The sequence below is a fragment of the Stenella coeruleoalba genome (assembly GCF_951394435.1).
Source record: "Stenella coeruleoalba genome assembly, chromosome: 5".
Classification (NCBI taxonomy): domain Eukaryota; kingdom Metazoa; phylum Chordata; class Mammalia; order Artiodactyla; family Delphinidae; genus Stenella; species Stenella coeruleoalba.
Genome location: NC_137150.1, coordinates 61023130 through 61037895, shown reverse-complemented (window position 1 = coordinate 61037895; position 14766 = coordinate 61023130). Strand labels below are relative to the sequence as shown.

Sequence of the window (14766 nt, the reverse complement as noted above, 5' to 3'; positions counted from 1 at the left end):
ACAGGTAACCTGGGGAGCATCCTGTGGTGAAGTTCCCTAGGCCCAGAAAACTTGTGCTATTCTTAATAAATTAGGCAGCTGGACTTAAAAAAAACAAGAGTCAACAGAGATATACTGGCCAAGTTTTCATGTTTCTGTATTTGACTAAAGTCAGACAGGTTCAATCAACCAAATGAGATCTCCAAGCTCAGGCAGGACAAGCACAGCCATTTTTCTCTGTGTGTGTTGGCCACAGCCAGATTCTGGAGCCAGACTGCTTGAGTTTGAAGCCTGGCTCTTCTCTTTCCTACCCGGGTCACCTTGGGCCATTGTGTCTCCACTCCTCTTTTGTAAAACAGCACATACATTAAAGGTTTGTTGTGAAGAGTAAAAGGAATCATTGATGTAAGCATTTTAAACAGTACCTGGCATATAGTAAGCTCTCAGTGAATGTTAGATGTTTTTGTTAATAGCAGAGGTGGTGGGGTAAATTCTGGGCTGCAGAATATTTCCTAGGTTCAACCTTCAGTGACTGAGTAGTTCTAGTAAGAGTGTCTCATTCATTCTTATACTCATTCTGCAAATATTTATTGATCTCCTACCATACCACATACTGCTCTGAGTTCTGAGGACAGAGCAGTGAGCAAAAAAGTCAAAAATCACTGCCCAAGGAATTAGAATTCTAACCTCCTTTGAGCGATGGTGACCAAGTGCATCTGGGCCTTTGCTGTTTAGAATAAGTGCACTGAGTATTTATCCCTGAGTTCTTTTAAATAGCCACTGCTTGATTCATGTCTCTTTATTCCCATATCATTACTCCTTTTTTTGTTTTGCACAACTGTCATTTGTTCTTAAGTACCTAATACGTGCTGTGTACTATTTAAGTTGAATAAGAGCTGGTGCATGCCCACAAGGGTCTGTGGCATAGTGTGGGCAATAGATAACTGACCACAACACAGTCAAGTTCATGCTCTGATCAAGAAAGGCCTAGCGGGCTTCTCTGGTGGCGCAGTGGTTGAGAGTCCGCCTGCCGATGCAGGGGACGCGGGTTCGAGCCCCGGTCTGGGAGGATCCCACGTGCTGCGGAGCGGCTGGGCCCGTGGGCCATGGCTGCTGAGCCTGCGCGTCCGGAGCCTGTGCTCTGCAGCGGGAGAGGCCACAGCAGTGAGAGGCCCGCATACTACAAAAAAAAAAAAAAAAAAAAAAAGAAAGGCCTAGGGTGTTATGGGAGCACAGACGAGGGGCATCAAAATAAAAAAGATGGAGTCAGAGGAAGTTTCCTGAAGAAGATGAACTCTGAAGGGTGATTTGGAGTTAGTTACAGAGTAGTGTGTGTACATGGTCGGGGGGGAGTAGGGGAAAGGTAGGGGAAGAGGTAGGGGGAGGGGTGATGAGGGAAGGATGGGGTTTTCTAGGCAGAGAGAGCAAATAGAGAAGGCATGGAGGCCTGAAGCTGCCTGAATATTTGGGGGACTACAAGGGAGTCATTAGTCCAGTTACAGCAGAGGATGGGGTGAGAGTGAAGGAGGAGGAGCCACAGGTATGAGCCAGAGAGTGAAAGGCCTTCTGTGCATTGGTCAGGAGCTTGAACTTCTTCCTGAAGACAGTAGGGAGCCAGGAAAGGATTTGAGGCTGGGGGGTGATGTAGACAGGAATAGACGTCGTGATGGAATTGCCATTTTGTCAGTAGTGTGGAGCGTGATTTGAAGGAGAGCCTGAAGGAAATCAAGGAGACCAGCTGTCCCAGTCAGAAAGCACCAAGGTCTGAGCACACAGTGACAAGGAGGTGGTAGGGAAGGGCTGAGTTCAAAACGGATTAAGAAGGAGGTGTGCTCTGTGGGGCTTGGCGAATGATTGACTGGGTAGGGGGCAGGGGTTTTGAAATTGTTGAAATCATACACCGCTGTAAATTAAGAGAGGGGCAGGTTGTCATCACCTGGAGTCGCCATGTTTCCTAGTGTTACTATGAAAAGCTAAACCAGGGCAAATGTGGCACCCTGGATGCTCAACCTGGTCAGCAAGGGTGTGTGTGGGCCTTCTGTCCTGGAGGCCTTTGGGGACGTGGCAGTCATCTGTCTTGACTCAGGTCAGTGTTGTTCACACAGTTCCAGCCAAGCAGATCACTGCATCCCCTAGTTCATTGGTTCATTTATTCTTTTATCTTATTGACCAAATATTTATGGGATGCCTACTAAGTGATCTCATGGAACTTAGGTATTGGTGGACATGGGTGGAAGAGGGAGGAATCATACCTTAAAGTAGAGAAAGAAAATACTTTCAGGTAGAAGTAAGTGCTGTTATAAAATGAGAACAAAGTGAGGGAGAGGGCCTGGGAGGGGGTGAACTAAGACCTTAGACCTGGGAGGAGCATCCCAGGGAAGGGTGCTGAGATAGGAGCTGGTTTGGTTGTCGGCCTTGTTAAAACCACACCTCTTACCTGGATTACTGCAGTAGCCCCCTAACTGGTCTCCTTGCTTTCCCTCTTCTCTAGCATTCTTGACACCACAGCTGAATCGATCCTTTCGAAAATATGAATGAGGTCCTGTCTTCGAAACCATCCAGTGCATCCCATGTCACAATGAATAAGAGACAAAGTGCCCGCAATGGCAGCAAGGCCCCTCCCTGGTCAGATCCCCCTCTTCCCTCTCTGATCATGTCTCCTCCTTTCCTCCTTGCTTCCTCTGCTGCAGCCACAGTAGCTTCCTCCTGCTACCATACAGTTGCTAAGCAGACGATATCAGAGCAGACAGGGACCTTGTGGGCTGCAGGAAATGGTTTAGACAAACATAATTCTTAAGTCTCATGATCCCCCCCATAGGGTTGCCCAAACCAGATCTTTACTATTTTCTCAACCTCAGCTTTACTCCCCACTCTTCTCAGGGCCACGTGTTTGTCCCTTTTCCTTTTCCATTCAGTTGACAAGATAATTCAGTCTCCAATTCTGTGCAGTATAATACTTCATGCTCTTCTGCCCTAGAATTTATCACAGTTGTAATAAGTTAGTTATTTGTATAATTTGTTTAGTATCTGAGTTCTCCATTGAACTGAAAATTCCTGGCTTGTTAACACTATATCCTCAGTGCTTAACCCAGAACTCAACAAATATTTGAATGAATGACTTGCTCTTCTTCAGAATGCAGATGACCCTGGACTAGGCTAGACCTCCTAGGGACCTTGAACCACCCCAGTGCTTTCCCAGGTTCCCCAGCCCCAGTCTCTGAGCCTAAAACCTGATCAGCCCCTCCGTAGCCTCCCTCCAAGTTTGGAGCACACAGTGCCAGGCAGATACCAGCCTCACCATGACTCGACTTCTGATGCTTGGCTGTGGATGTTCACTTTGCAGGAGTCCTTGGAAAAGGCCCAGCTGCTTGCAGTAATTGGGGACCAGCTCATCCAAAGCCACCACTATGCAGTGGACTCCATCAGACCCCAGTGTGCAGAGCTCAGGCACCTCTGTGATGACTTCATCAATGAAAACAAGAAAAAACATGACATTTTAGAAAAGTCCTTGGAGTTGCATAGACAGTTGGACAAGGTGAGCAAAACAAAGCTGCGAACATGATGTCTGCAAAATGTTCTGTGAAACATTCTGAATCATACTTGCCCTCCCTGCCCCTCACGATTCCTGAGATGAGAGGATAAAGTCCTTCATGTGAAAACAGCACTCAAGAGGCATTAAAAACTGTGCAGATTCTAAGTCATAGAGGTATTGAAGGTCAAAAATGCCCCAGCCATCCACCACATCCCATTCGAATAAACTATAAAGTCCGTGTCCTCTGTGTGGACCCAGACTTAAGGAGTGTGTTTTGGCCTGGCCCTGTGGGGCCTTTCATGATTCCGCATCAGGTGTAAAGAGAACCAAGCACTATAGTTGCAAAGTGCTTCTCCTCATGTAAAGGCATCAGATTGTGAATCCTTTTGAAGAAGGCTAAGTAATAACAACCATGATACACTCCTACCATTTACTGAGCACCTACTATGTTCCTACCAGGAGCATAATTATGTCATCTATTTAATCCTCAAGACAACCTATGAGGAGGATATTAATGGCCTCATTTAACAGAGACAGAAATTGGTATTCAGCATAGTTAAGTCAGTGGGTCACAACATTTAGTATATGAGGTGAGCTTGCTATAATTGCAGATTTCCTGATGTACCACTCGGGAGACTCTGATTTAGTAAGTGTGGGATGATGCCCAGGAATCAGTATTTTCCTCAAGTGCCCAGGTGATTTGGTGCAGCTAGTACATGAACAACACTGAAAAACCCTGGGGTAAAAGATTGCCCAAGACCACACATGGGGTAAATAGGGGAGCACAGGTTTGAAGTGAGGACTGACAAATTCCAAACCCCAGGCTCCTTAGACTAGACAGCAACACTGTATGCAGAGTGCTCACGGGGAGGGGGCACGGCCCCCGCTGCCCTTCAGCAGTGATCTCTGAGGCAAGTGCCAGTCAGCAGGGGCTGTGACTTCTGGAGCCTGCTCTGTCAGCTGTTCCCAGGCATCAGAGAGCTCACCGCTGTGAGTCAGCATGCTCCATTTCCACAATTGTTTCTCTCTGATAGCTGGGGACACCCGCCCAGGCTGTTTACATCATCCCACTGCCAAAGGGATTTTAGTGTCAAGGAAATATAGCTGTTCCAGAAGCAAGTGGCTCAGAAGGGCCTGCCAGAGATAATAGCCTAACGCCAGTCTGTGGACTGCGTGTGTGTGTGTGTGTGTGTGTGTGTGTGTGTGTGTGTGTGTGTGTGTCTGTCTCGGAGAGTGAGTAGCTGCTGTGACTCTGCAGAAGACCCCAGCTTAGTGTTTTCTGCAGATACAGGCATGATGTTTAAAGAGAAAGTTTTCACAGTATATATCAAAGCATAATTTTCTATTATTTTGAAAGTCCAAAAATATAGGAAGGAGGAGGAAAAAAGTTACTTATGGACACTAATTACATTCCACTCCCCTCCTCATCCCCACACAGTTGGAATCATCCATTTTTAAATAGCTTTATGATTTTTTTGTTATTCTAATAGTAGTACACATTCAGTGTAGGTAATTTAGGGAAAGTAAAGACAAATTTAATTTGCCTGTAATTTTCCCACTTAGAGATAACTACTTTAGAGAGCTCCCTTTTGGTCTTTTTTCTCTGTACAGTTATTTTACATAGCTTTTCAGGTCACAGGGTAAATGGAAATGCAGATGTACTTGCAAGGGCAGCTTTTTTTCATACAAATATTCAGACAGCACAATGGCCCTTGTCTTTTTCTAAGTTTTTTAAAAATTGAATTGTTAGAATTCATTACTTATCTGCTTTCATTCCAGCATTCTGGAAAGTTTAAGTACTGCTGTTCTGAGCTAAAAGCTTTGCATTCTTAGATGCTTCCCTTGGAAAGACAAACGCTAATAAATGCAAATGTGGACAGAGGACAGTGGTGTTCATGTTAAAAGAGACATTCCCTCTCCCAGGAAGGCATGTAGGAGTCAGGTCTAAAGCCTCATTATTTACTCTGTGCTCTTGTAACCAATTAGGATGCAAGAAATTGGCCTAGAAGGTAAACCCAAAAAGCCACTGGTTGCATTTCTCTATGGTTAGACCAAACGTAGAAATACTCAACTCTCTCCTCTTAGAGATGTGGCAATTACTGTCAGTGGAGAAAAGAAGAATGCTTATGTGATTTATTTTTTGACTAAGTGACTTCCTTGAAAAGTATGCAGATGTAAATTTGATTTGGGCTTGTCCACCTCATGGTTATATTTATAGTGGTTGAACCTCTAAACTTGATGCTGTGCCATGACAATTCCTTGTTGTCTCAGAATCTTTGTAGACCCCATATGAGGTTGGACCTCCTGAGGACTGTGGTGGCTGAGTTGTGGGCAGGCTAACTGCAAAGGGCACTGTGTTTCTTTCTAAAAGGTCAGCCAGTGGTGTGAAGAAGGAATCTACCTCTTGGCTTCCCAAGCTGTAGACAAGTGCCAGTCCCGAGAGGGGGTTGACATTGCCTTGACTGACATTGAGACATTCCTGGGCACAGCGAAGGAGTACCAGTTGCCCAGCCCCAACGAGTTTTACAACCAGTATGAGCTGATGCTCACTCTTGATGTAAAGGTAACGTTTCTGAGTTATTTTGATCCTGTGGTTGGGAAAGGGATGTGGGGGGACTTTGCCTGTTGCCCAAGAAAATCTATGTAGGATGTACTGAGCAGATTAACTGGCTCTTGAGCCCTCAGGTGGCCTCTTAGACTCCTGGTCTGTGCTTCCTGGCAAACTGACCCTTCATGGCCTGATTCAAATATCACTTTCACTCATTCATTTCTCTGCAAATACTTATAAGCATCTCTGATGTATTAGGCACTGTGCTGAATGCAGAGGACACAGTTATGAGCAGAAGTAGATGTGGTTCCATCCTTCATGGAACTTACAGTGTATGTATGTCATACAGTTTATGTATGACATTAATAAATATCAAACACAAAACACAAAAATGTGTTGCAAGCTGAGACAAGTGCTCTGAAGGATGGATTCAGGGTTCTATGGGGTATGTGACAGAGGAACTTGACCTGGACCAAGGGTCAGGGAAGTTCCCTGGGAAGACTCACTTGAGCCAAGGCCCAGAAAATGAGTAGAGAAGATGGGGGAGGCTTTCCAGACAGAAGGATCAGAGTGTGCAAGGCTGCAGGGCTGAAGGGAGCCTGGCACAAGTACAGAACCCAAAATTCAGAATGGCTAGAGTACAGAAAACAAGAGAAGAGTCTTTGGGGTGAGATTAGAGAGGTGTAGATGAAGTGTGGCTTCGCTGGCCGTATGAAGGAGTTTGGTCTTTATTCTGAGAGCCACTGAAGGATTTAAGCAGGGGAATAACTTGATCAGATTTGCATTTTGAGTGGAGCACTGTTCTGTGAAGCCAGCAGAGTTATAGATAGTACACCTTCCTCTTAGATCCACATCACCTTGTATGTACTTCTGCAGAAGGGGCTTTTTTACCTCTTTTGAGTCATGGACCCTTTTGCGAATCTGATTCACATATTTTCAGGGTTCTGCACACTCAAAATGATTGAATGGAGTTTGATGTAGGCACTGTTTACAAATATATGGGCAGAATTTGGGAAACCCAATATGGATGGTGAAGCACCCTGGGCTATAAAGAAACAGGGAGCAGTTACCACCCCTAAGCCTGAAAGACAAAGGGGAACCCAAGAAGCACTACAGCTGTGACTGTAAGAGAGGTAGCCAGTAAGATCTGTGGCCTTGGGCAGAGGAATGCAGCCACTGGTGGAGAAATATATACCCCTACTTTTCTCTCTCCCTCTCAGATTTCCTGGTGGTACATCTCACTAGCCAAATCCAGCTAAAAGCCCATGGGCATCTAATGAGCCCATCTGATGGAGTCTGTAGAGGTCAGCTTCCTGGGACACAGAACAGTATGGAGAAGATATAGTGGGGGAGCAGACAGGGAATACCCAGCATATATAACTTTTTATGATTAATTTTAGGGGACACCCTGAAGTCCATCCATGGACCCAGGCTAAGAGACTTTGCTCCAAAATGATACATAACAAACTGTATTCTAGCTATTTATTTTTAATGTCTGTCTTGTCTGTTACACTGGGGGTTGCAGTGAGGTAAGAGCCTCACCCATCTCTGTGTCCCTGTGCCTAGTCTGTGCCTGGTGTCCAGTCCGTGTTTGCTGAACAAGTGGCAGGTGGCAGAGTGGGTCAGATACAGTGGGGGCAGCTTGGTGTGGGATTGTGCCTCAGTGATGTTCTTTCCCTGACTCTTCCCAGTGAGTTTTGGCGGTAAGATGTGATCTTGAGATGGTACTGGGGGTGGTTAGGCAGGTCTACCTTCCCCTGACATAGGGACCCTTCTACTTCCCTGCAGAGAGGACAGAGAGAAGGCCCATCTGGTGTGTGTGCTATATTGTAGACCCAGGATTGGTAGCCTCATATCATATTCCTAAAGCAGAACAATCTCACCCAGCTCCATGTCCATTAGCTCCTCAAACAAGTGTATCAGGTCAACCAGGGAAACTTGTGGCCACAGCTGCCATTTTGGCCAACATCAGCAAACTTCCTGACCACACCAGCCACCAGGAAATAAATAAAACTTAATAAACCACCTCTGGGAAATAGGCAGAAACATGGAGGAAGGAGAAGACCAGAAGAAATATTTATTTTAAAAATCCAAAATGGACCAAAAAAATCCCCCAAACTCATCTTTTCTTCTTTTGGTTTGGAGTAAAATTCTAGATTATAATATTTAAATATGCTGTTGTGTCAGAGTTTTGTCCACTGAGGAGTAATGACTTGGTTGTCAAAACTGGTACTCTCTCTATATAAAAATAATCCTAGTTATATGCATATGTACACTTTGGTATAGACACATGTATCTCCTTGGGCAGTTGATGCCAGGCATAGAAACAATGAGACCCCTACTATCAATGAGCACACCCACCACCAAGATCTTGGTTTCTTATACCATTCTCCAATAGAAGAGAACAGGGCTCCTTGGAGAAATGTCTGTGTCTAGGCCTGGGAAAGGAAATACACAAAATGATCCTAGAGAGGGAGATCAAGATGGCAGAGTAGGAGGATGCAGAGCTTACCTCCCCCAACAAACACATCAAAAATACATCTACAAGTGGAGCAATTCTCACTGGAAACAAACGAGACTGGCAGAAAGACACTTACACAACCAAAACTGTAAGAAAGATCCACATGGAATCAGGTAGAAAGGGAAGAAAAGCAATCAGGTTGGGACCACAGCCCTGGGAGGGGACACAGAGAGGAGGGGGGTTACACAGGTTCAGAGATGCTCCCTGAGGAGTGAGCAGTTTGAACCACATATTGGGTGCCCCAGCCCCAGGGTCTGACACTGGGAGGACAAGTCCCTTTAGGGGATTAAAAGCCAGTGGGATCAAACAACACATAAAAAAGATTAGACACCACAATGGAATTGGATTCATCCCAGGGTCACAAGTATGGTTCAACATATGCAAATTGGTCAATGTGATACACCACATCAACAAAAGAAAAGACAAAAGCCACATGATCATCTCAATAGATGCAGAAAAAGCATTTGATAAAATTCTACATCCATTCATGAGAAAACCTCTTACCAAAGTGGGTATAGAGGGAACATATCTCAACATAATAAAAGCTATGACAAACCCACAGCCAACATAATACTCAATGGTGAAAAGCTGAAACCCTTCCCACTAAAATCTGAAATAAGACAAGGATGCCTGCTCTCACCACTTCTATTCAACATAGTATTGGAAGTTCTACCAACAGCAGTCAGACAAGAGAAATAAATAAAAGGTATCCAAGTTGGAAGAGAAGACGTAAAATTGTCATTATATGCAGATGACATGATAATATATATAGAAAACTCTGAAGACTCCACACAAAAACTGCTAGAACTGATAAGTGAATTCAGCAAGGTAGCAGCATGCAATATTAACATACAGAAATCTGTTGCATTCTGTACACTAAAAAAGGGAAAGTAAAAAACAATCCCTTTTAAAATTGCATCAAAAAAAAAAAACCAAAAAACACTCAGGAATAAACCTGACCAAAGAGGTGGAAAGACTTATGTGCTGAGAACTATAAAGCATTAATAAAGGAAATTGAAGATGATTCAAAGAAATGGAAAGATATCCCATGCTGTTGGATTGGAAGAATTAATACTGTTTAAATGGCCATACTACCCAAAGTAATCTACAGATTTAATATGATCCCTATCAAATTACCATGACTTTTTTCACAGAACTACAACAAATAATCCTAAAATTTATATGGAACTATAAAAGACCCAGAATTGCCAAAGCAATCCTGAATAAAAAGAACAAAGCGGGAGGCATAACCCTTTAGACTTCAGACAATACTGCAAAGCTACAGTAATCAAAACAGCATGGTATTTGCACAAAAACAGATGTATGGATCAATGAAACAGAATAGAGAGCCCAGAAATAAACCCACACACCTATGGTCAATTAATCTTTGACATAGGAGGCAAGAATATGCAATGGAGAAAAGACAGTCTCTTCAGTCAGTGGTGTTGGGAAAGATGGACTGATGCATGTAAGTCAATGAAGTTAGAACACTCCCTCACACCATACACAAAAATAAGCTCAAAATGGCTTAAAGACTTAAATATAAGACATGACACCGTAAAACTCCTAGAAGAAAGCATAGGCAAAACATTCTCTGACATAAATTGCAGCAATGTTTTCTTGAGTCAGTCTCCCAAGACAATAGAAATAAAAACAAAAATAAACAGATGGGAGCTAATCAAACTTACAAGCTTTTGTACAGCAAAGGAAACCATAAATAAAATGAAAAGACAACCTACAGACTAGGAGAAAATATTTGCAAACAATGTGACTGACAAGAAGACAGAGAAATTTGTTTCAAATGAAAGAACAAGGAATAAAACCTGAAAAAACAATTAATAAAACAGAGATAAATAATTTACCAGATAAATAGTTCTAAGCATTAGTAATAATAATGCTAACTGAACCAGGGAAAAGAATAGATGAACACAGTGGGAATATTAAGGAACTAGAGAGCTTCTCTGGTGGCACAGTGATTAAGAATCCGCCTGCTACTGCAGGAGACATGGGTTCAAGCCTTGGTCCAGGAAGATCCCACATGCCGCAGAGCAACGAAGCCCATGCACCACAACTACTGAGCCTGCACTCTAGCGCCTGCAAGCCACAACTACTGAGCCCACAAGCCACAACTACTGAAACCCGCATGCCTAGAGCCCATGCTCTGCAACAAGAGAAGCCACCGCAATCAGAAGCCTGCGCACCACGATGAAGAGTGGCACCCATTTGCTGCAACTAGAGAAAGCCTGCGTGCAGCAATGAAGACCCAACACAGCCAAAAATAAAATAAATAAATGTATTTAAAAAAAAAAGAAGGAACTAGAAAATATAAAAAAAGAACCAGTCAGAACTGAAGAATACAATAACTGAAATGAAAAACACACTAGATGGAATTAACAATGGACTAGGTGATACAGAAGAACACATAAATTGTCTGGAAGATAGAGTAATGGAGATCACCCAATCAGAGCAGCAGAAAGAAAAAGAAATTTTAAAAAGGAGAATAGATTAAGAGACCTCTGGAACAACATCAAGCATACCTGCATTCGCATTATAGGGGTCCCAGAAGGAAAAGAGAGAAAGAAAGGAGTTGAAAATGTATTTGATGAAATTATGGCTGAAGACGTCCCAAACCTGAGGAAGGAAACATATCCAGGTACAGGAAGCAAAGAGGATCCTGAACAAGTTGAACCCAAAGAGACCCACATTAAGACATCATAATTAAAATGGCAAAAATTAAGGAGAGAATTCTAAAGGCAGCAAGCAAAAAACAAAGAATGATATACAAGGGAACCCTCATAAGGCTATCAGCTGATTTTTCTGCAGAAACTTTGCAGGCCAGAAGGGATTGGCCATGATATATTTAAAGTGCTGAAAGGGAAAAACCTACAATGCAGGATATTCTACACAGCAAGATTATCTTTTAGAGATAAAGAACTTCTCAGATGAGCAAAAACTAAGAGTTCGTTGATACTAAATTGACGCTAAAAGAAATATTAAAGGGTCTTCTCTAAATGGAAAGAAAAGGCTACAAGAAGAAGTAAGAATCTATAGGAAAGGAGAAATCCCAATAGTAAAGGCAAATATATAGTAAAGGCTGTGGATGAACCATTTAAATAAGCTAGTATGAAGATTAAAAGACAAAAATTATTATAAAATCAACTATAACTACAATAAACAGTGAAGGGGTACACAGGAAGATATAAAATATGACATCAAAAACACAGAACATGGGGAAGGGAAATTTAAAAAATGTAGCTCTTTTAGAATGTGTTTGAACTTAAATGAGTATACCAGTTTAAAACAAGTAATTATAGTTACCGGTCAACATAGAATGAACCCCATAGTAACCACAAATCAAAACCTACAATAGAAACACAAAAACCCAAGAGGAAAGAACACAAGCATTCCACTAACGAAAATCATGAAACCACGAGGTAAGAAACTAAAGAAGGAAAGAACAGAGAAGAACCAGAAAACAAGTAACAAAATGGCAACAAGTACAAATATGTCAATAATTATTTTAAATGTCGATGGACTAAATGCTCCAATCAAAAGACATAGAATGGCTGATCAGATAAAAAAAGAATAAGACCTCTCTATAGGTGGCTTACAAGAGACTTCAGAGCTAAAGACACACAGACTGAAAGTGAGAGGATGGAAAAAGATATTTTGTACAAATGGAAACAAGAAAGCAAAGGTAGCAGTATCAGACAAAATGGACTTTAAAACGAAGTCTATAACAAAGGACAAAGAAGGGCATTGTATAATGATAAAAGGATCAAGAATATACAAGGGATATATAACACTCATTAACATATATGTACCTAGCATAGGAAAACCTAAATATATAAAGCAAATATTAACAGACATAAAGGGAGAATCCCACGATAATATAATAATAGTAGGTGACTTTAACACCCCACTCATATCAATGGACAAAACATCCAGACAGAAAAATCAATAAGGAAACAATACTCTTAAATGGTATATTAGACCCGTTGGACTTAATAGATAGCCACAGGACATTCTATCCAAAACCAGCAGAATATACTTTCTTTTCAAGTGCACATGGAATGTTCTCCAGGATAGGTCACATGCCAGGCTACAAAACAATTCTCAACACATTTAAGAGGATAGAAATTATATCAAGCAATTTTTCTGACCACAGATATATGAAACTAGAAATCAATTACAGGAAGAAAATAGGAAGACCACAAACATGTATAGACTAAATAACATGCTACTAAAAAACCAATGAGTCAATGAAGAAATCAAAGAGGAAATTAGAAAATACCTCAAGACAAGTGGAAATAAAAACACAACTTTCCAAAATCTATGGCACGCAGCAAAAGCAGTTCTAAGAGTTTATAATGATACAGGACTACCTCAAGAAACATGAAAAATCTCCAACAACCTAACCTGGCATCTAAAGGAATTAGATAAAGATGAACAGAGCCCAAAGTCTGCAGAAGGAAGGAAGTAATAAAGATCAGAGAAGAAATAAATAAAATAGAGACCAAAAAGCAATAGAAAAGATCAATGAAACCAAGAGCTAGTTTTTTGAAAAGATAAACAAAATTTAAAAGCCTTTATCTAGGCTCATCAAGAAAAAAGAGAGAGGACCCAAGTTAACAAAATAAGAAATGGAAGAGGAGAAATAACAACCAATATCACAGAAATACCAAAAAAAATCATAATACAAACAGTTATATGCTAACAAATTGGACAACTAGAAGAAATGGATAAATTTCTAGAAGCATACAATCTTCAAAGACTGAATCAGAAAGGAATAGACAATCTGAACAGACCAATCACTAGTGGTGAAACTGAATTTGTAATAAAAATACACTCCCATCAAACAAAAGTCTGGGACTAGATGGCTTCACAAGGGAATTCTACCAAACATATAAAGAAGAGAAAATACCTATCCTTCTCAAACTATTCCAAAAAAATTGAAGAAGAGGGAGCACTCCCAAATTCATTCTATGAAGCCACCATTACCCTGATATTAAAACCAGACAAAGACACCACAAAAAAGGAAATTACAGGCCAATATCTCTGATGAATATAGATGCAAAACTCCTCAACAAAATATTAGTGAACTGAATTCAACAATATATAAAAAGGATTGTACACCATGATCAGGTGGGATTAATTCCAGGGATACAAGGATAGTTCCAGATCTGCAAATCAATCAATATGATAACCACATTAACAAAAGGAAGGATAAAAATCACCTGATCATCTCAATAGACACAGAAAAAGCATTTGACAAAATTCAACATCCATTCATGATAAAAATTCTCTTCAAATTTGGTATAGAGGGAACATATCTCAACATGTTAAAGGCTATTTTTGAGATTGGCCAAGATGGCAGATTAGAAAGATGCTGAGCTCACCTCCTCTCACGAGCACACAAAAATCAGAGCTATTTGTAGAACAACCATTGAATGAAAAAGACCAGAACCTACAAGAAATGATCTTGTACAACTAAAGACATAAAGAAGGAACCACAACAAGATGGCTAGAAGAGGCAGACTCACAATATAATCAAGTCCTATACCCCCAGGTGGGTGACCCACAAGCTGGAGAATAATTATATTGCAGAGTTTCTCCCACAGAAAGGAGAGTTCTGAGCCCTACATCAGGCTCCCCAGCCCAGGGGTCCTGCACTGGGAAGAGGAACCCCCAGGGCATTTGTCTTTGAAGGTCAGCAGGGCTTAATTTAGGGAGTTTCACAGGATGGGGTGGGGGGGGGAGTAAAGACTTCATTCTTAAAGGGCACACACAAAATCCTACATGCTCTGGGACCCAGGGCAAAAGCAGTAATTTGATAGGAGCCTGGGCCAGACCCACCTGCTGGTTTTGGAGAGTCGCTGGAGAGGTGGAGGGCAGCTGCGGCTCACCCTGGGCACATAGATACTGGCAGGAACCATGCTTGGCAGTTCCTTCTACCACTGGACACTGTTGTGGGTGGGCACCATTGTGGTACCCTTCCTCTAGCTCATTAGCACCAAGACCTGACCCCACTCAAGAGCATGTAGGCTCCAGTGCTGGGACTGGCCAAGCAAACTGGGTGGGGACTCAGCCCCACCCAGGAGCAGACAGGCTACCTAAAGACTTCCTGAGCCCACAGCCACCTCTAGACATCCTCTAGACATGGCCTTGACTATCAGAGGGCCAAGG

General features: G+C 42.1%; 1 protein-coding gene across 1 annotated transcript in view; it reads left to right on the top strand.

Annotated features, from left to right (window-relative positions):
- Nucleotides 1–14766, top strand: part of MCF2L2 (MCF.2 cell line derived transforming sequence-like 2) — a 219612-nt gene that overhangs the window by 97233 nt on the left and 107613 nt on the right. Inside the window, exons 11-12 of the mRNA XM_079921832.1 lie at nucleotides 3323–3514; nucleotides 5883–6074. Of these exons, the coding sequence (XP_079777958.1) occupies nucleotides 3323–3514; nucleotides 5883–6074 (384 nt within the window). The remainder of the gene's footprint in view (nucleotides 1–3322; nucleotides 3515–5882; nucleotides 6075–14766) is intronic.